The sequence below is a fragment of the Leptodactylus fuscus genome, chromosome 11 (genome assembly GCF_031893055.1).
Source record: "Leptodactylus fuscus isolate aLepFus1 chromosome 11, aLepFus1.hap2, whole genome shotgun sequence".
NCBI lineage: Eukaryota > Metazoa > Chordata > Amphibia > Anura > Leptodactylidae > Leptodactylus > Leptodactylus fuscus.
This window is the reverse complement of record NC_134275.1, coordinates 87,842,656-87,863,758: the sequence shown is the minus strand read 5'-3', so window position 1 is coordinate 87,863,758 and position 21,103 is coordinate 87,842,656. Positions and strand designations below refer to the sequence as shown.

General features: G+C 43.0%; 1 protein-coding gene and 1 pseudogene across 1 annotated transcript; both read right to left on the bottom strand.

Annotated features, from left to right (window-relative positions):
• Positions 1 to 2,841: 2,841 nt before the first annotated feature.
• On the bottom strand, positions 2,842 to 19,170 carry LOC142185261 (cytochrome P450 2G1-like). Its single transcript, XM_075260571.1, has 9 exons — positions 19,000 to 19,170; positions 16,167 to 16,329; positions 15,880 to 16,029; positions 12,947 to 13,107; positions 12,076 to 12,252; positions 10,778 to 10,913; positions 4,295 to 4,482; positions 3,347 to 3,488; positions 2,842 to 3,026 (listed from the first exon to the last, which is right to left on the bottom strand). Exons 1-9 carry the CDS (start codon positions 19,168 to 19,170, stop codon positions 2,842 to 2,844), a joined length of 1,473 nt encoding a protein of 490 aa, XP_075116672.1.
• On the bottom strand, positions 18,873 to 18,938 carry LOC142185766 (U6 spliceosomal RNA; annotated as a pseudogene).
• Positions 19,171 to 21,103: the final 1,933 nt, after the last annotated feature.

The following is a 21,103-nucleotide window of genomic DNA, read 5'->3' as shown; positions in this document are numbered from 1 at the left end:
ACTTGGACTGGTGGAGATGGCGAGAGGTCTCCTTTAAATGTAAACATTGATGAAGTCGTTCTTGAGTGTCAGTCAGGTTACAAAAAGTTTCCCTGCTGTTTTTTTCTTATTCTTTACCAAGGCCCCACCCTCGTCTTATCACTGTACTGGGACATAACACTTCTATAATACAGGGTCAAGGGGTTTTTCCTGGACTTTAAAAGGAATGATTCCGCTAATACGGGTCACAGCCACCATTACGATCCCTCCTTTTAAATTTGCATTGATGTGGTCAAAGGTCACGTCATAGCAGCGGGGGGGGGGGGGGGTGTGAATTGAAGGGCAGCTCTTGCTAAGAATTTGGAAGTCTGGTGGAGATATCATGCCAGCAACATGCCAGACTTCATAAAAATGTGACAACTTACAAAGATAACCCTGAGTGAACTCAGACCCGACTCAAGTGACTTTGGTACAGATAAAGGTTACAATGAGATACAGGTCATTGGCAACCATAATGAGAAGATATATAGTGTGCCCATTGTGTGCTTGTTGTGTGATCATTGTGTGTTCATTATGTGCCCATTGTGTAGCCATTGTGTGCTCGTTGTGTGCTCATTGTCTGATCATTGTGTGCTTGCTGTGTGTTCATTGTTGTTCATTGTGTGCTCATTGTGTGATCATTGTGTGCTCATTCTTGTTCATTTTGTGCCCATTGTGTGCTCATTGTGTACCCATTGTGTGATCATTGTGTGATCATTGTGTACCCATTGTGTGCTTGTGTGCTCATTCTTGTTCATTGTGTGCCCATTGTATACCCATTGTGTGCTCGTTGTGTGATCATTGTGTGCTCATTCTGTAGCCATTGTGTGCTCGTTGTGTACTCATTGTTGTTCATTGTGTTCCCATTGTGTGCTCATGGTGTGCTCATTGTTGTTCATTGTGTGTTCAATATGTGCCTATTGTGTGATCATTGTGTACCCATTGTGTGCTCGTTCTGTGCTCATTGTTGTTCATTGTGTGCCCATTGTGTACTCTATCAGGGAATTTTGTGAGTTTTCTGAGATAACAGATTCCGTGGACCTTTGCACCTTTCTCATGGATGCAGAACTTGGCTGATGTTTGTGACATGGTGGAGTCATTGACCTCTGACACTCAGTTATCTATACACCGCCGTTCCATATCCAAAGCTCATTCTCAGACAGGCCGGTCCTGGTCCATCTCTTGGTGTCTCCTCGACATGGCACATTCCTATAGGCGCTGCTTTGTGTGTGGCTGCCTGATACAGAGCTCCAAGCTGAGAGCAACCTTTATCTTTCCTTTTTCACTCTTTTTCTCTGTATCTTCAAGAATCCTGTAACCAAGTAAACTAGCACTATGAATTAGCAACTATAATTCGAATGGAAGACCCTGTGGAGTATTTTGTTCCTTTTGTTTCTATTGTTAAGCATGGACAATGACTCACGACCTGGAGTTTTTCCTGTGCACATGTGCCTGTTACCATCCCCCCAGGAGCTAAGGACAACATGGACACCATGCGGCATGGAGGAGAAACCTACATGGAAGTGCGGGCTTCTTCTTTTCAAGGAGATGATTTTTGGCGTCTATTGCTGATGTGTGAAGATGCTACAGCTGACTGGGATTTCTTTCTATTACTGTGGACACGTGGGACTCTGTTACAACCTGGGAACCATCACCCACCTACCCCATGTGTTTATGGAAGCTTGGCAAGAGAGCAGCACCCTGTCTACCTGGATGGCTTCAAACCTCTCTGATACAAGATACCGAACTATCAGCTGTGAGCAGGAGATCTCACCACCTACCAAAGGAACTGCCACATGTGTTCATGATAGCTGCATATGTCCCCACCTCTGCAAAAAAAACAAAAAAAACCCGTTTATTGCCTGTTATATCTACATGCTGTGACCCCTCCTCGTGTCCTCCAACCACGGTCAGGCCGTATTATTATTATTAACATCACTTCACACAGAGAACTAAATGATCCTGCAGTGTGTCTGTGTTTCTTTCGTTTTAGTTGCTATGATTCCTAGGATTTCTTTATCTGCCATGAGCTGTATGTGTTTTTCTCTCTTGTTATATACTACTGTACCATCTATGAAACTGTATCACTGACATTTCCCCATTGTGGGACTATTAAAGGATTATCTTATCTTATCCCCGGTACTAGCTGGTCTGGAGTCTAAACTCACCGCACATCTCTCACACACTCCATGGAATACTTATAAAGTGCAAAAGTAGATGTGTACAAATAATAAACTAAAGGAATAAATAAACCCCATCAGTATAAGGCAGAGTTCACACTGCTGTCATTCAAATCCATTCATCGGATCCACTATAGAGTCAGAACAATGGACTGAAAAATTGGTAGAACAACTGATGCAGACAGAAGCTTGTGTTTGGTGCCCATCATTACAGTGAATGGAGACATGTACAGACTGAGGGTGCTTCGTCTGCATTAGTCAATCTGTTGGCTTTTCATTCCATTGCTCTGATCCTATGACAGACCAATGACAGTGTGAAATCAACCTGCTATAAAACATCTGCAGGTCCACACTAGAAAATAATACACAATAGCGCCCAAGGAACGATTTATGCAGCTGTACATGTACAAGAAATGTGAGGAATTTTGGGATTCTCAAATACCAGACCATTATACATTCTATGTTATCCGTGTCACATTGTATATAGTACATGGAAAGATCTGTCAGTTTAGGAAATTTCCAGGAGAATTTGTATTTTTTTGTGACCTCTTTTGTGCGACTCCCCAACCGCTCACCTGGAAGATCACAACTGAAACTCATTCGCGGCATCTGACGTCACCCGTCATATCACCTCCAGCCAAAGTTACATTCGGGGGATGAAGGACATTCGGTAAAATTTAGGAACATTTGCAAAGCCAGTCATAAAGGGTTTAATGTCGTTGTCTGTGAACTCTCTCTCTGGACGTAATCTGAAGCGCTGTAAGATGGTTGTTAGGAAAAGAAACAGCTCCATCTTGGCCAAACCTTCTCCGAGACATACCCGCTTCCCTAAAGAGAGAGAAACCCATTAGCTACAAATTACATTGGGCTGATTTAATGTCACCAAAATTGTGTACACTGTCTCCACTTACCCCATGATATTACCCAGCATGCTTTTCTTACCTAATACAACCCATTTATTAGTAACTTGTAAAAAGATTATGTTACTATTATGTGAATCCCTAGAATTTGTAATATTGTCACCGGTGCATATTAGTCTTCCTTGGTGCACTCAACAACTTTGAATTTCCAGCCACCCCATAAGAGCCCCCCCCCCCCCCCCCAGTGATTCCCTTACTCAGGTGAACCCAGTTACATTCTGTTAATACCTGCAGAAAACGGCATGTAGGACTCGTTCTTCTTAAAACATCCCTTGTTGTCTAAGAAATTGTTGGGGTCAAACTTGTCGGGGTGGGAAAGCTTTGTGGGGTCTTGATGAACCGTACACAGCAATGGATAGATGTCTGTACCCTAGACACACGAGGGATGGAAAATACTCTTATGGTAAAATGACACGTGTATGTTATCAATGGCAGCAAAAAGAGTGACCCTCATGAGATGTGTGTGTGTGGGGGGAGGGGGTTACATACAACATACTATTTGCCTAATGGTAATAACAAAGAAAAACTTTGTATCAATTAACATCCTGATTAAAATGTAACTTATATTAATCAAATCTAAATCTATAAATATAAATGTATCAGTCTAAGCCGCCTCCTGATGGATCCTATTAATATTATGTTTGGATGTTTGTTCCTCAATCACAGCCAAACGGTTGAATGGATTTTGGGGAAATTTCACACACACCTACATATTTCCCACGAAAGTGCAATAGGCTACTTTAAATGTGGGTCACTCACCCCAAATCGCCACCGTCACCATCCAAACACTCCTGGTTGGCCAGATGAGACTTTGTTATATTAGAGAGTTATTGATCATCAAAGATGAATCATTTAATGTTATAACTTACAAAACCACTTTACAAATACTGCACCATCTTAGGGATTCTGGGGTAATAAAGGGGTCTCCTGTTCAGAACCCCAATATGTTTGGGTATGAAGAGTGGAACACACTCACTTTGGAAGATCCAGCACATCGATGTTTTTAGACGGACAGACAAGTGATCTCAGTGGACATCATGTAATGGTGGTGGTGCTGCCGAAAAATAGATTTGTCCGAAAACTTCTTGGTTTTCCCACAGATTTCACCTGCCCCGGTGGGACATTGTGGTGAATTGATCACAGAATAAAAGGGATTATTTAAAGTCATTCTCCTACCTTAGGAATCGTGTATCCCTTGAAGGTAACATCTCTGGTTGTTGCGCGAGGAACATTCATGGGGATAATATCAGCGAATCTCTGGATCTCATGGATTACAGCATCTGTATATGGCATTTGGCTGCGGTCCTCGATGTTTGAGATGCGGCCGTCACCAATCACACGGTCTATTTCCTCATGCACTTTAGCTGGGAAAGAAATATTGGGCGAAATAATAAACAATAATAAAGTTACAAATAGGGAGCTAATAGCGTTATATAGAGAGAGGGAATAATCCACATCCTTCATGGATACATCCACGCCTTCCCGCCACCTCACCATACAATCCTATTTCATGTCTCTCATCTCCTCGCTGTACAATAATCATGAACGACTCTTTAATACTTTTCTCTCCTTGGCCCTGGAGACATCTATCACAGACCTTAGAGATGGAGAACAGGCAACACAGATAAAACCAATAACACCCATAAGGAGATAATCTCCTGATCTCCAGCAGCGCGGACTCCTTTAGCTCCGTTATCTTTCTCATTGTCATTCTTTGACCCAATAACATGAGGTCATCCTCTCACTACCTGCAATAACTAGTCTATCTGCTCACACCCCATCCAGTTTCTTTCACTGGCTGTCACGACCCATCTCTCCATAATATGTCGCCTTTATCTGTCTTCTGTTCTCTTTCCCTCCTCTTCTACCGCCATAGCCCCACTACTGCACTACACTGTCTAGACCCATTTAGTTCTGCTAACTACCAACCCGTCTCTTATCCCCCCTTCATTTCTGGACTCCTAAAACACTTGGTCTACTCTTGTCCAATCTACTAAATCTGCTGAATGTTTTCTTGACCCCTTACAATCTGGTTTCCTAATCTGCACTGTCCATAGACAGCCCCTACAAAGTTCTCAAACGACTGAGCTACAGTAAATGAGGTGTCACCGATCTGCCAAACATATCCATGATTGTGCAAGGGGACCGGCTGTTTACCAGAACAATATTACACAATAGTCTCTTGTGATGTCTATCCCATGTGTCTATGTGCAGCCACCCAGTGGTTGAGTTGTCAATTGCAGCCTGTAAAGTGTTCTGTTAGAGTGTTACAATATTGCATTAATGTTGTTTTATAACCATTTGGTTTTCCCATTGGGCCTATATGGGGTTGGTACTTTTACCATTTTTACTGTATAGGAAACTATATTATCCTTTATGTCAGGTCACAATTTTTAACATTGTTGCTAATGGGCATAGAGTACCTGTCACAAGTTTGGGCGAAACCTTTTCATTCCATGCTTCCTTATTTTCTGATTTCAGAAAATTTCATTTTGAAAACTTGAAAACTATGAAGGTCACAGATGAAATAAAGTCTTAAACAGATCAGAAAATCTCTTATATTTTATATTGTTCAAAGTAGATTCTTTTGCTTTGATAGCAGCTTTGCACACTCTTCACTGTCTCTTAGCTAGCTTTATGAAGTTGTCACCTGCAACGGTTTTACAACCATCTTGCAGTACTTTCCTGAGGTGCTGAGCACTTGTGGGCTTATTTTCCTTCACTTCAGGTCATCCCAAACTATCTCTACTGGGCTTAAGTTGGGTGATTATGGAAACCAGCACTCTGTCGTTTTCCTTCTTGTACATAACCTGGACGTGTGTTTAGGGTCAGTCATTGTACAGTTGAAAAATAAATGGTGGTCCCACTAAGTGCACACTAGGTGGGTGACTACCTCAGCTACAGAATGCTGAGGTAGTCATGCTGGTTACGTCTACCTTGAATAAATCAGTAACAATGTTATCAATAATGGACCCCAAAACCATTGCACCTCCTCTTCCATGTGTTATGGTTGGGATCCCACATGTAGAATGTCATTTAAAACCAAAAATCTCAAACTTGACTCATCAGACCACAGTATAATTTCCACTCTTCTAATGTGTTTCTTGGCCAGGGAAGTTCTCTTCTTCTAGTTGGTCCTCAGTAGTTGCTTCTTTGCAGGCTTGATTCTCATTGTCTCCTCTGGACAGTGGATGTAAAATGAGTTTGGTACGTGTTCTCTGTGAAGCCCATACAGTATGTAGGCTCTTAGATGTGTGGTTTTTATGGCTGGTACCTCTAATGAACTTATATGCTACAACTAAAATGTCTATAGTTTTTTCTATTCCTCGGAGGGGTTCACATGAGAAAGGTTTACTCTTCAAGTCTGTTTACGTAGTTGCTCTTGCCGTAATGTGGATTAGAACAATAGATAAACAAGGCTAAACACTGTATGGAGCCATGTTCTAGTCTGACTGTTGCACAAGTCAGCTGATGGTCTCACGATGAAGGTCAAGAAATTCAACAATTAAGTGTTGACAAGACCTGTAGATCCTTTACAGATATGACTTGGAGACTAAATGAAAGGTTGCTAGACTCCGGAGAGACTAGGGACTACATTTCTAAACACCTTGCCGAATTTTTCCAAATAAACTCAACTCCTGATGTGAGCCCGACAGTGGTGTGGGAGACACACAAACACTACATTAGAGGTCTTCTAATTTCCCAAGGCGCCAAGCAAAAAAGGCAGCAACAACAACATATAGATTCCCTGCTCCAACAGATAGCGAGTATAGAGAGCCTCCACAAGAGATTGCAGTTGGAGTCTTATCATAGTAAGTTACTAGCTCTTAGGTTAGAGCTTAGAGATATCCTATCTGTGAAGGCGTCAAAACACTTGTTAAACTATAAGCAGATGTTATACGCCCATGGAAACAAAGGAGGTCGCATGATGACTTCCCTTATAAAAAAGGCACAATCCAGAACGTTCATTTCTTCTATTAAAGACAACTTAGGTGATGTAGTCTCCTCAACCCCAAAAATTGCAGAAGCTTTTAGATCCTTTTATACGAACCTGTATAACCTTAATGCTGTGGCTCCTGATCACACTCCTGAGTCTAGACGGTCAGCTATAAAAGAATTCTTAGCTCCACTTAAACTACCTAGTTTAGATCCAGATAAGGCGGAAGAATTGCTTGATCCGATATCTGAATCGGAAGTAAAGTCTGTGATTAACACTTTCCCCATGCATAAGAGCCCTGGACCTGATGGTTATTCATTGATATATTATAAGTCGTTCTTATAAAACCTTCTATCCCCTCTCACGAGATCTTTGAATGCTACCCTACAAGGTTGTAGTCTTCCATCACAGGCGCTGGAGGCACATGTCACTTTGATTGCCAAGGAGGGAAGGGACCCACAATGTTGCAAAAATTACCGTCCGATATCGCTCCTAAACTTAGACTTGAAGTTCTGGGCAAAATTGCTTTCCCTACGCCTTAAGCCCCTCCTGCCATCTTTGATTCATGATGAACAAGTAGGATTTATTAAATCGAGAGAAGGTAGACAAAATTCAACTCGATTACTACATGCTTTGCGTTTTGCAGCAGACTCCTCTATCCCACTAGTCCTTCTCGGCTTAGATGCCGAGAAGGCGTTTGATAGAATTAACTGGGACTTTATGACACTGACCCTAGAGAAGTTCGGCTTTCCGCCGGTATTCATTTCGGCCGTTTTATCCCTATATAACTTGCCGAGTGCACGTATTAAAGTGAATGGTACCTTATCCTCTCCCTTCCAAATCTCAAACGGAACTCGGCAGGGTTGCCCCCTCTCACCCGCCCTGTTCATCCTGTCCCTTGAACCTTTTCTACAGACAATTAGGGAACACCCTTCAATTCATGGCCTGCAATTCGATAGATGCTCCCTTCACTCCTTGGCATTCGCCGACGATGTGCTGCTACTCCTGACTGAACCTGAGGAAAGCCTCCGCTCAGTTTTACATGTTATTGAGACTTATGGCGAGTTGTCTTACTATAAAGTGAATCTAGATAAATGTGAGATCCTTAACGTCTCCCTCCCAATGCAACAAGTAGCTTTTCTGAAGAGATCCCTTCCTTTTTCTTGGTCTGCTTCTCATATTAAATACCTAGGGGTCTATATCCCAAGTTTACTTACAGATGTTTTCAAGTTAAATTACGAAACACTTATACAAGAAGTACGCAGACTTTTGAAGAAATATGACATACCATGCATCTCATGGTTTGGGAGACGCAGCCTGTTGAACACCTATATTACCCCAAAGATAACCTACGTCCTCCGGATGCTACCTATCAAACTTCCCACCTCGTTTTTTAGAACCATACGGTCCATTTTCTCTAAATTTTTGTGGAGAGGAAAGAGACCTCATTTAGCCTATTCAGCACTCTCTAGAAGGAAATCTGAGGGTGGTATAAATCTCCCAGACATACAGAAACTGTACGAGACCATTCAACTCCAATTTTGGATGGAAATTACGTCTGCACCTTGGGAGTCTACGCTCAGAGACATACTGCGCTCCACTTATGGCAATACTTTGCTCAAGGCGTTGTGGCTTCCATCTACCTCTTCGACCGCTAGAGATATGGCACTTAATAAGTCTGATTTGCTGCTGGGGGGTGCCATTCATGCATGGGACTTAGTACAACTGACTGCTGCTCCACCTCCATCCCTCTGCTTACCAGCAGGCCTGATACCTCATCTGATTCCAGACATCCTTCACCCTATTGCGGATTTCTGGGACCTGCTTTTACATATCCCGTTAGCAGATTTCTTTGACGGAGAAGGTTTACCCACGCCTGAAGCGGTTGCAAACTTGGCAGCTCTTTCCCAGCATAAAGGATCGCTTACTTTTTTGCACTTCTCCCACTATGCAAAATGCAAACAGAAGTTTGAGAGTCTCTTTGAGTGGAAACGCAGCCCTACTTACCTTGAACAGCTCCATTTTCAGGCAGATCCTTCTAAATTCAAGATGTCTCTTCTTCTGAACAAGGTTGTTCGTCCTCCGTCTGCAACGAAACCTTTTTTCCTCCTTAGTTGGGAGAGGGATCTTGAGTTAACACTGACCTCTGAACAGCTTAAAATTGTGATGGACAGATCGTGTGGTACCTCAACGTGTGTTCGAATACAAGAGACACATTACAAGCTTCTCACACGCTGGTACCGGTCACCGGCGTGGTTAAATGCTCATAAATTGATTGATTCTGCAGTCTGCTGGAGATGCAAAAGAGACACGGGCACGCTGCTACACATCTGGTGGACTTGCTCAAATATCCAACCGTTTTGGGAGGAGGTGGAGGTCAAGATAAGATCCTTGGGTTTTCAGGACTTTAGAATTACGCCGGCTCTTGTTGTTCTCTTCCTCCCGATACCAGACATACCCGCTAAGTCGCAACGTTTGATTTATCACCTACTCTCGGCTGCTAAGGCACTAATACCCCCCCTGTGGAAACAGACTGAGTCCCCCTCTCTCTCTCACTGGCTCGCTAAAGTGGATCAAATAGCTAAGTTTGAAGAACTTTTGAGCTGGTCCCGTAGAAACAGAAAGTCATATCTTTCCCTCTGGTCGCCATGGCTGGACAACAGATGATTACGCCAAGCCAATTTTTGGACGCCCGCAGTCACCCATTCTTTTTCACCTCTCTGCCACTCTTTCTGCCTCCTCATTTTCTCCTTTCTTTCTTTCTTTCTTTCTTTCTTTCTTTCTTTCTTTCTTTCTTTCTTTCTTTCTTCTCTCTTTTTTCTCTTGTCCATGTGTTAGTGCTGTCTGTATCTGTGTACCCCCCCTCTTCTCCCCCCCCTCCTCCCACCCTCCCCTCTTCTTGTCTCTTCCCTACCTATCCTTTCCTCCCCCCCTCCCCCCCGCCCTATCCTCTTCAAAACCAAAAAACATGTAAAAATTGTTTATTGACATTTATGATGCTGTTTGCTTTGATGTTTTTCGCAAGTTGTACCTCCGCATCATCTTGCTTTATGGAGCTGCGACTCCGCTGAACATAAGGTACTCTGCTTTTGTTTATTTCTTTGTTATTTTGCCAATAAACTTAAAATTTTTAAAAAAAAAAAAAAAAGACCTGTAGATCCTTTAATTGAGAACCGTTCCAGATGACAACTTCATGAAGCTGATGGATAGAATGCCAAGAGTGTGCAAAACTCTCATCGAAGCAAAGGGGAACACTGTGAACAACCTAAAACATGAAATAAATTCTGATTTATTTACTAAGGCATTCCATATGTGATCCTTCTCAATGTACCTGACTTCAATATGTAGAAAATGGTGTGTCCAAGGTTTTGACTAATACTGTATGTCCGTGACGGAACATTCAACAAACTAACATTAAAATGACAAATTTCATGTCACGGCCGCTTTGATGCAAAATGATTGAGCCCCAACTATGGAAATCACATTCAGGTGAAAGAAACTTTCATTAGCTCAAGACTAAAGCTCGCTTGTTGGATCTTAATACTTCTGATGTAAGGATCTGACAAGATGTAAACAGAGACCTACAAGGACAGACCAGTACAATCCTTAAAGGCTTTGCAATCCTCCATCTCATCTGTGCTACAAAGAAGGGAAAAACGTATTGTCTGATCCATCTAATACGTCAATGATTGTCCAACGTGGACTTGTGGCTTCTTACTGACCTTGTATCTCAGGGTATCTCATAAGTATCATCAATCCGTGTCTTAGGGTCGTGCTGACCGTTTCTGTGCCAGCAAAAAACAAGCTGAGTATGGTCATTATCATATTATTCCTGTCAAAGTGAGGATTGTCCTTTTCCTGAAAACACAAATTATAGCAGTCCATGTTAAAGGGATGTTTATTTTAGGAGTGACATTTTAAAAGTGAGCTGGTTTAAATTGCAAACGTTAATATGCAGCAGATGGGGTTGAGCAATCGGGATCGGAAAAGATTGGATCCCGATCAGCGATCAAGTAAATTTCACGATTGCGATCAGGTTCCGATCCCGCCTAAAAAAGATCAGGAACAGAATTCCGATCCCGATCGCTCAACCCTTACCTGCAACTTAACTCAACTTAACTGTAACTTACCTGCACAGAACCACTGCCGCTCCCTGGAGCTCCAGGCTGTTGTTCTCTGTCCTCTCCTCTCTCATTCAGACGCCATGCGCGCCCCCACCTCCCTAGGCTAGTGTTACTGTGCTGGGAGTAGGCGTGGCTTGTTGTGGCTTATGAGAGTGTGGGTGGGTACATGGTGGGGAGACGTGAGTGATTCCGTAGGGAGGCAGGGACGCATATGGTGCTCTGCCGGCGTCTGAATGAGAGAAGAGAGAAACAGACAGAGAACAACGGCCCGGAGCTCCAGGAAGCGGTGTACACACCAGGAGGGGAGGCGGCAGCGGTTCTGTGCAGGTAATCCCTACACAGTGTGGAGTCCAAAAATTGAAGCCTTCAATTTTTGGACTCCACGCTGTGTAGTGAATAGGATAGTTATTAAAATCCAATTTTCGATAATTAAAAAAATCCCATTGACTTGCATTAGGATCGGAATTGGGATTGGGATTGGGTTTGGATGGAAAATGATCAGAAATCGGATTTTAAAAACAGTCCTGAAATCTCAAGATCGGCTCAAGCCCAGTAGCAGAAAGTTAGTAAAATAGTTCCAAAATAACCCACCCCATAACCACCTCCCACAAAATGACATGGACACGTATTCTGTTATAAGGCTGGGACGCTGGTAATAACACCCGGACCACCAGTATTATGTGTGCTGACACCCATTGCCAAAAAAAAGCTTCTGTACAACTATGAGTCTGATGGATTTGGAAATTATTTAAATTTTAAAAGGCCGAGCCTACAAACAGGGTATTGTATTGTATACGCCGATGAGTAGGGTAGGCATGGAACCCCACAGCAACCATATACAGGTGGCCCCCGACCACTTACACTTATTACCCCTCTCCTAATCCTCACTCACTTACCTGCTGCTGTTTTATAAGAAAGCTGTCAATGAAATTTCTGGGTGAGTTTGGATCAAATGACTCCTCATTCATCTTTATTTGCTTCTCGACGAAATCGGTGAGTTTACCCAAGCTCTTGGTGATTGTGTGGTGTGGGCCGGGTACGTAGGACATGATGGAGGGCAGCATATCCTGCAGCTGGGGAAAAAATACAAATGAGTCATTTTTAGTAATAGGTAATACTGTTACTTTGTGTATACTTTGTATTGTGTAGAGTAACTTCACTCCGTCACATTAACATTGCAACTTCTAGAATGAAGGAAAAGTCTTGGAATTAAAGAAATCCCAGGATGGACAATGCTAATGATATGCAAATGGTGGAAATATGGAAATAATAATATAGAATATTACGGCATATTATGGAATAATATGGAAATAAAGTATTCAAATCATCTCAATTTATTTAGTTTTGAGTATGAGCCTCACATAATCACTCATACATGTCCTGGACCAGACAGTGACCAGGAACACCGGAGCGATGGGGGCTGGTGTATGAGGTTATTTTTATTTTCAACCTTCTCCCTCTTTCAAGAGAAAAAAACCCTGTAATTCCTGGGCAATCCCTTTAAGTCCCATTGCCATAGATGTATAAATTCTAGTACCTGGTCAGGTCATGCAGTCGCCTACAAACAATTGTGAATGGCTTCTGCCAAAGACCTTACTGGATATTAGTGTGGTATAGCTATAGGGTGTCATCAGTTTGGGAAAAGTCTTCCTCCCTAGACATTCCTCCATCTGTAAGCGGTATTATTGAAAAATGGATCGGAGCAGAAGTGGTAATACTATGGCGCCACCTATAGTTTAGTAATAATAGAACTGACTTGGCTCTTACCTGTCCCCATACACCACTCATATCCACAAATACAGCATTGAACATGGTCAGAAGCTTCTGGAAGCTATCATTACTGTATTCAAAGCGGTTTCCAAACACAATCGAGCAAATTACATTTGAGAATCCCTGGACTAAGAATTTACTTGGGTCAATGAATTGCTCTGTAGAAACAACAAAACATAAAGTTTAGATGGCGAAGATGGGATAGAAAGAGGGGAAGATGAAGACGAGAAGAAGAGAAGGATAGAGGGAAGGAAGGAAGGAAGGAGGAAGGAAGGAAGGAAGGAAGGAAGGAAGGAAGGAAGGAAGGAAGGAAGGAAGGAAGAAAGGAGGAAGGGAGGAAGGAAGAAAGGAAGGAAGGAAGGAAGGAGGAAGGGAGGAAGGGAGGGAGGAAGGAAGGAAGGAAGGAAGGGAGGGAGGGAGGGAGGGAGGGAGGGAAGGAAGGAAGGGAAGGAAGGAAGGGAGAGGGAGGAAGGGAGGGAGGAAGGAAGATGAAGGAAGGGAAGGGAGGGAAGGGAGGGAAGGAAGGAAGAAGGAAGGAAGGAAGGAAGGGATGAGGGAAGGGAGGGAGGGAGGGAAGGAAGGAAGGAGGAGGGAGGGAGGGAGGGAGGGAGGGAAGGAAGGAAGGAAGGAAGGAAGGAAGGAAGGAAGGAAGGGAGGGAGGGAGGGAGGGAGGGAGGGAAGGAAGGAAGGAAGGAAGGGAGGGAAGGGAGGGAGGGAGGGAGGGAGGGAGGAAGGGAGGGAAGGAAGGAAGGAAGGGAGGGAGGGAGTGTTAGGACCCGGTCTCAGCAGTCTCGGCCTGTTAGGTTCAGGCGCAGAGTGTCCGGACGGCATTCAGCGCTTGAATCACCTGATGCACGGCAGGGGAATGTTCACACCAGACATGCAGTTTCTGCTCTGGCACTTGGGCGTGGTTCACGTGCTGAGTTGCCTGGTGGATCAGTGCTTGGTGTGTCTTGGCCTCTGAAGGGGTTAAGTTCTCTGCAGTGCTGAATACTTGACAGGCCAATGGCGAGGCCTTCTCCTTACTATATAGGGTTGTTGTACATGCTACCTGATGCCGGTCTTAAACATCTGTTCCTGTTCTCAGTGAATGTCTGTTATCTGAAGCTGCTCCATCTGCATCCTGGCCCATCCAGTTTCTTGCTCCTGTTCACACAGGACTGGTTCGCTAAGTATTGAGCTTGTATCCAGACATAGTGTTCCGGGCGCAGCGAGCCCTAGGTATTTTTCTGTTTGGAAGTTTGGAGTTTTGGTAAGGGTTTTTTGTGTGTGATCCTAAGTTCTGTTTTTCCCTATCCCTTGCTTAGTTCAGGTATTCTGTGTTTCACGTTTATTCTCTTCCTATGCTTTTGTGTTCTCATGTTCACCGTTAGTCCAGTCTGGTCATCCGTTGGGGGCTTGTTCTGTATCTGCCTCTCCTTCGTAAACGTGAAGCTAGACAGGGGCTCTATTTCCCTTTGCAGGTTAGCTACTTCTCCGGCTGTGCTCGTGCCCCTTCAGGCAAGTTAGTCGGGCCCACGGCTACTTCTAGTTGTGCGAGGCAGGGTGTAGGAGGATCCACACTAGAAGTCCAAACTGCTCATACTTATTATTGTTGGTTTTTATATATGTTTTTCCTGTACTGTACTGAGAAGTTATCAGTCCGGGGCCAGTCCGTGGTCAGGGATCCCCAAACCATAACAGGGAGGGAGGGAAGGAAGGAAGGAAGGAAGGAAGGGAGGGAGGGAAGGAAGGAAGGAAGGAAGGAAGGGGAGGGAGGAAGGAAGGAAGGAAGGAAGGAAGGAAGGAAGGAAGGAAGGAAGGAAGGAAGGAAGGAAGGAAGGAAGGAAGGGAGGGAGGGAAGGGAAGGGAGGGAAGGACGGAAGGAAGGAAGGGAAGGAAGGAAGGAAGGGAGGGAGGGAAGAGAGGGAAGAGAGGGAAGGAAGGAAGGAAGGAAGGAAGAGAGGGAAGGAAGGAAGGAAGTCTATGAGTGTGTCAGGGAGAGTCTACTGTGGGAAAAGGATTGATGCCAACCAACTCATGTGTGTAACTCTGGAGGTCTGAAGTCATTTAATAAGTGCATATACCTGTGTGTATTGGTCGGCCATCAAGACAGGAAAGTTCTGGTCCTGGGGTTAAAGAGCATTTGGTGATTTTCCTTCTGACCTGACTACACTGTACAACCAGGACTGAGGAAGGAAGGGAAGGGAAGGGAAGGGAAGGAAGGAAGGAAGGAAGGAAGGAAGGAAGGAAGGAAGGAAGGAAGGGATAAGAAAAGGTAGAATGAATAAGAATGTGGAAGGAGGGGGCGAAGGAAAGAAGTAAGGAAGGAGGGCAGTTTTGATATTATGTATCAGTGGTTTCAAAGGGGACAAAGGGCCTCGAGTATTTATTATAAGCGCTATATAAGGCAGTGCAGTATTTTCTGTTTCTATTCATCTCAGAGAGTTCTCAGACTGAATCCTCTAAAGATCGAGCAGGAGGCTTATTATTTCTCTTAGCTGAAAAAAATCAGCAAAACAGCAAATATCTTCAATGGAAATGAACAGAGGTTGATTTCAGGCAGAATTTGGAGCCTAATTTGAGATAGAATTCACCCCAAAATTATCTCCAAATTCCTCCATTGAACTTACCCTAAAGCTAAAGCCCCGCATAGTGAATAACTACAAAACATGGTGCGGGAAAAATGTATTTTAGAAAATGCAGTTTTTCTGTTGCAGATTTTTTTCAGCAATGTGTGAATGGGATTAGCCATTGGGAACTATAAAACACAACATTTATGCTGCAGCGCTTCCACCGCGGCCAAACTACTGCAATTTATCAACATGGGGACCTGACGTAACAGTCTTCAAAATAAACAAAAGCATAAGAAACATGCAGATATCTTTTAGAATGTCATATCTAAGCGTATAGATACAATGTACTGTACATGTTGGTGAAAGATGTCATACCTTTTTGTGATCTTATCTCTTCACAAAGAAATTGCGCCTCTTCTTGGATTCTTTCTTCAATGGTTTTCTTTCCCATGCCAAAAGTTCTTAGAATTGTAAGGGAAAATCTGCGAAGATCCCTCCATCTTTCTCCGTTGCTAAAAGGTATCCCTGAAACAAACGTCCATGGCTTATATACAGTATGTGTGTGTATACTGTATATTCTATAAATCCCTCCATATACAGTGTATTATTTGCTACTTTCCTGATGTAAATCACATAAGTATCCAGAATACTGACAAACTTACCATTGTCTTTAAAAAATTGATTGAGAGTCGGAAGTCTCCCCCGAGCACCAAAATCCTCTGCCCGATCAAGTAACGCTTCTTTGACAGTGTCGTAACCACACAGGACAACTACTGGATAGTGTCCAAAATACACAGTGTACACTGAGCCATATTTCTTATTGAACTGAAAAAGAAACATATACACTGGAAAATATTACGACATATCCATTATATATCACATGCATGAAACTCTGGAGTGTAGGGGACTCTCTTATTAAGATAATACCATGGTCACACCAGTTCTCCTCCCTCCATCCAATTTTATGATATCCCATTATCAACATAGACCATTAAAGTGATGTTAATAATCAATTGCTAAAATATAGAGATGAGTGAGTAGTATTGGATTGAGTAGGTATTCGAACGAATACTATGGTATTCGAAATACTCATACTTGTTCGAATACTATTGCTATTCGCAGTAAAGATTCGATTCAAAACCAGCATTGATTGGTCGAATGCTATATGCTGTATAGTATTCGGCCAATTAATGCTGGTTCTGCAACAGGCTTGTCCTTGCTAGTCGGGAGAGCTGGCAGCTTGCGTTTATGCGGGAGCTGACCTTTTCTCATAGGAATGCATTGACCAGTGTTGATTGGCCGAAGGCTATACAGTGTACAACATTCACCAATCAACGCTGGTTCTGCCGGAGGCTCGTCTGTGAAGAGGCGGAGTCTAAGATGGAGACTGCTGTGGTCTGATCTTAGACTCCGCCTCCTCACAGACGAGCCTCTGGCAGAACCAGCGTTGATTGGCCGAATGCTGTACACTGGCCAATCAACGCTGGTCAATTCATTCCTATGAGAAAAAGTAAGCTCCCTTGTAACATCAAGCTGCCAGCTCTCCTGATTAGCAAGGACGAGCCTGCTGCAGAACCAGCGTTGATTTGCCGAATGCTATACAATCAATCAATGCTGGTTCTGCAGGATGAGTAAGGGCTGGTACACATTAGCGCTTGCCTCCTGTCTGGAAGGAGTCCGCAGGAGGACCCCCCCGAACTGAATATCAGCGCAACTGCAATTGCTGTGCAGTTAAAGCGCACGGACCCCATAGACTATAATAACTGCCCAGCGCTCCTCCTAAACACTCTCCTCCTGCTACTCCTGGACTTGGTGACTCTCCTTTAGTCGGATAGTGGTTTCCCCTGAAACAAACATTTTTTCCCATAGACTATAATGGGATTCGATATTCGATCGAGTAGTCGAATATTGAAGCTCTCCTCGAAATGAATATCGAATCTCGAATAATTCACTACTCACTCATCTCTACTAACATATTGTATTGCATTATTTTATAGCTTCTACTTTATGACTGATATTTTACTAGATTATTTTCAATGATGGATTCAAAAGATCCAAAACCAAAAGTAAACCTCAGGGTCTGCTCATCTCTATTGCTGATAGTTGTATGACAACATTGATCCTTTTTATCTCCTGTGGTATCTAAGAAGGAAAACTAAAAAAACCCACAAGCAAATGACGTGACATTGTAGCAAACGCGTCTATAAGGAACACTTTAAGGTGCTGTTGTGAGTATAATCCGCACGGCCGCACTTGGGAATTGCTCGAACACCTTGGCGATTACAGGTGTCAGTGGGTGGGAAAAAATTGAGACTTATTGTATTACATTAGCTGGTAATGGGATGTTGGAGGTGAGGACAGGTAGATTGAGCAAACTGCCATGCGGACACATAAAAGGGAAATAAGATAAGATAAGATAATAAAGAAAGTCCTTTAATAGTCCCACCATGGCAAAATTCAGTATATACAGTATCAGAGAAGATACGGAGAATGACAACCAGTATACAGGACAGGAGACATTGTACTGTGCACTGTCCATATATACACAGAATAGGAGCAGATACTGAAAATGACACCACGTATATAGGACCAGAGGAGTGATACTGTTCGTTGTCCTTATATACAGAATAAGAGCAGATCTTTGCAAATAAGACTGAACTTGCTTGGTCCAAACCAAAAGTGCTATAATTTCACTCTTTTCAGAAGCCATAGTTTAATAATTGGAGGCCAGGGTAGGTGGGGAATAATCAATGACACCATGCACCTTCTTCCTGGACGCCATTGTGGTGTTCACTGCTTCTTCTCAAGCATCACTATAGTCTTGTGTCCCCACTGATGTCAGCAGCTCTTATTCGCACAAGCATCGTGATGTCAATGTCTTCAATTTGGCTTCAATGGTGAACTAGGGCTACAGACATCAGTGAGGAGAGCAGAAGACACCAGGGATGTCCAGGAAGAGATTAGACCACAAGTCATGGTGGAACCCAGGAAAACTGAGTATGTGTTATTATTTATTCTATACTTTCCCGGCTTCTATAATCTGGAGACTGAAAAGAGTAGTGAACCTGCCAAATTTCAGGTTTGGCTGAAACCAAAATTTCATCCCCTGCAGGCACCTAGTTGGCTTTCTGTATGATATCGCTACTACTCTACTGGACTAAACATGATTAACTCAGATCTCCTTTGGAGGAAGATAAAGAAGAGCAACCAAATTCATAAGAGGTACAAACTCTGAAAATCTCAAGACTGAAGATAATACACAGTATGAAACTTGTGTGGAAAATTGGTCTTCTATGCCATTCAAGGATGGTTTTAACCTTCAACTAGGTCAACTAGGATTAGTCATTATAACAGGTTGGTGTTGATTAGCAGGGGCCATGCTAATCTTCTCTGTATCGTTCTGATTTTAGTATATGTGATGCCGAAGCGAGCACAGACTTTGATACATTTTGGTCTTTTTCAGCCAACCAACTATGAAATGTTTTCAGAACTGACCTCCATCAAGGATTTGACCATCTCCCCTCTCTTAACGTGCAGGACATTTCCAACAATGGGTAAGGGTGTAGGTCCCGGAGGCAGGTTACGTCTTCTGTATATGGCGTTCCATTTGGAGTAGATGAGAAATGAAATGATCAGGACCAAGAACAAAAACCAGGTGGGAACCATAACTGCGAAGTATGTAATGTGTCCTGCTCTGGATTTTCAGGTGGACGTTAATCATCGACCTCTGGTTACATATTATTAGAGTTCAATATCTGTTTTAAAAAATAAAGTAATGATTTTTTTCTAGCTTGCTCATTGGTTGAAATTTCTTACAGTACAGTGGTGTGATTTCTGACCTGATGGTGTACGTCTGTTTACCCTGTTTGTTGGGATACTTGTGCACTTCCAATAAAGAGAAAGGTTGGATTGAAGTTCTCAGAATTCGTTAGACATTTGCGTATTATACTTTGTAGAAATTAGCTAAGATTTCTACACATTACAGTTGAAAGGTAAAGTTGGGAACACATCATATTCTGTGCAAAAATGTTCCTATTTGCTGCACATTGACATAGGACATTGACTGAACCTATGGCATTGGAATCACAATTCATACATAGAGGAGGAGTTGAGGAGGTGCCATAGTATTCAATGTATTATACAGAAGAGGCTAGGACTAACTGATCTTTGTGTTACCCGTTCCTATCCAAATATGAGAATGCTCAGTTTATCTGTCTGATTTAAAACTTTATTTTCTTAGATTCTATTAAGACTTTCTGTGTCCAGCCAAAGTGAAAGCTTCCTCTTGCTCTGAAGGTGTATTTGACCTGTGGTGGTGCTGCAGGATAATTGGCCACCCATTGCCAGGTTCCTTGTATATTGCAATTGACCACTGAAGCATTCTACAATCAGCATATTGTACCATACGTGTGTGTGTGTCTGCAGCTCATACATGTTCACTTCATTCTTGGCTTCTTGGCTTTATAAGATTGAACACAGTATTTGTTCTTTGTTCTGTTTGCTTGATAACACTCATTACCCATTAAGGTGGCACCAGTAAAAATGCTAACACCACCCCCCCTACATCCCAATTAGTACCCTTGTACAAACTGCCACCAGGGGTGCCAGGAGGAGCCAGGTATCATCCAGTACCTGAATACTTACTGTTCAGTATCAATACTTATTGATGGTCAGGTACAGGGGTAACCACAGGTAGGTTTTGTATTGCATTTGACTGATGTAGGGGAGACCCCACATATTATAACCAGCGACAGTCAAACAATTGCACTCTAGTCCTACAGTTTTTGAGCACTCTCAGTCTAATATTCCCAGCAGTCACTCTTGCACCTGAGTATCATTAAATTGTTGTTCCAGCGCCTCCTGGTATCCCTCGTGCCAGGGTAATAATGGGAGGGAGAGGGGAGTTTATATTAGCCTTGGCATGTTGAAAACAGCAATTTTTTGCACCTGGTCATAAACTTGCAGCATTTCCCCATTTGCACTATATGCCATTTTTTTGTAACAGTGGACAAGGAAGGGGGATGGCTTTGCACCCCAATTTATTTTCCAAAAAAATGGCTTAATGTTTAAAATGTATCACAGCCCCTAGCTGGGGGGGTTCCAGATCAGGGCTCACTGTCTCTTGTGCCCCTTCCTCCAGGGTTCATTTATAGCACTGGGGAACTGCTCTCTGGCACTTCCCTAACATGCACCCATCTTAATTTCGATGCAATTCACTGTGACATGGCCATTCAATAAGACTAATGTAGTGTATGTAAGTCTTAATAAATGAGCCCCATGGGGATTAGAATGAGCACCATATTAATAAAGAACCTGGATGCAAATGCAAGGAGGAATTCTAGCAACTTGGAAAGATGCAAATCAATTGGTGTGAATCTAGACTATTTTGTCACTGTAAGTCCAAGAGGTCTTTCTTGGGGATATGTGATATATGTGCAGCCATAATGTTCCAGCTATAGTTGATCACTACTGTAGACAGTGGATAGCTGTAGACGGTTGAGAGACATCCAGTGGGAAGTTTACCACTCGATGCGGAGGAACAACTTCTCCACTATGTGGATTTAAACCCCGTTATGTCACCTAAGAGGCTGTAATAGAC

Coding starts and splice junctions, on each gene's coding strand:
- LOC142185261 (XM_075260571.1), bottom strand. CDS start 19,170: ATGGTTCCCACCTGGTTTTTGTTCTTGGTCCTGATCATTTCATTTCTC. Junction 12,253..12,946: donor TGAGTGGTGTATGGGGACAG/GTAAGAGCCAAG, acceptor TTTTTTCCCCAG/CTGCAGGATATGCTGCCCTC. Junction 3,489..4,294: donor AGGGATACACGATTCCTAAG/GTAGGAGAATGA, acceptor TCGTGTGTCTAG/GGTACAGACATCTATCCATT.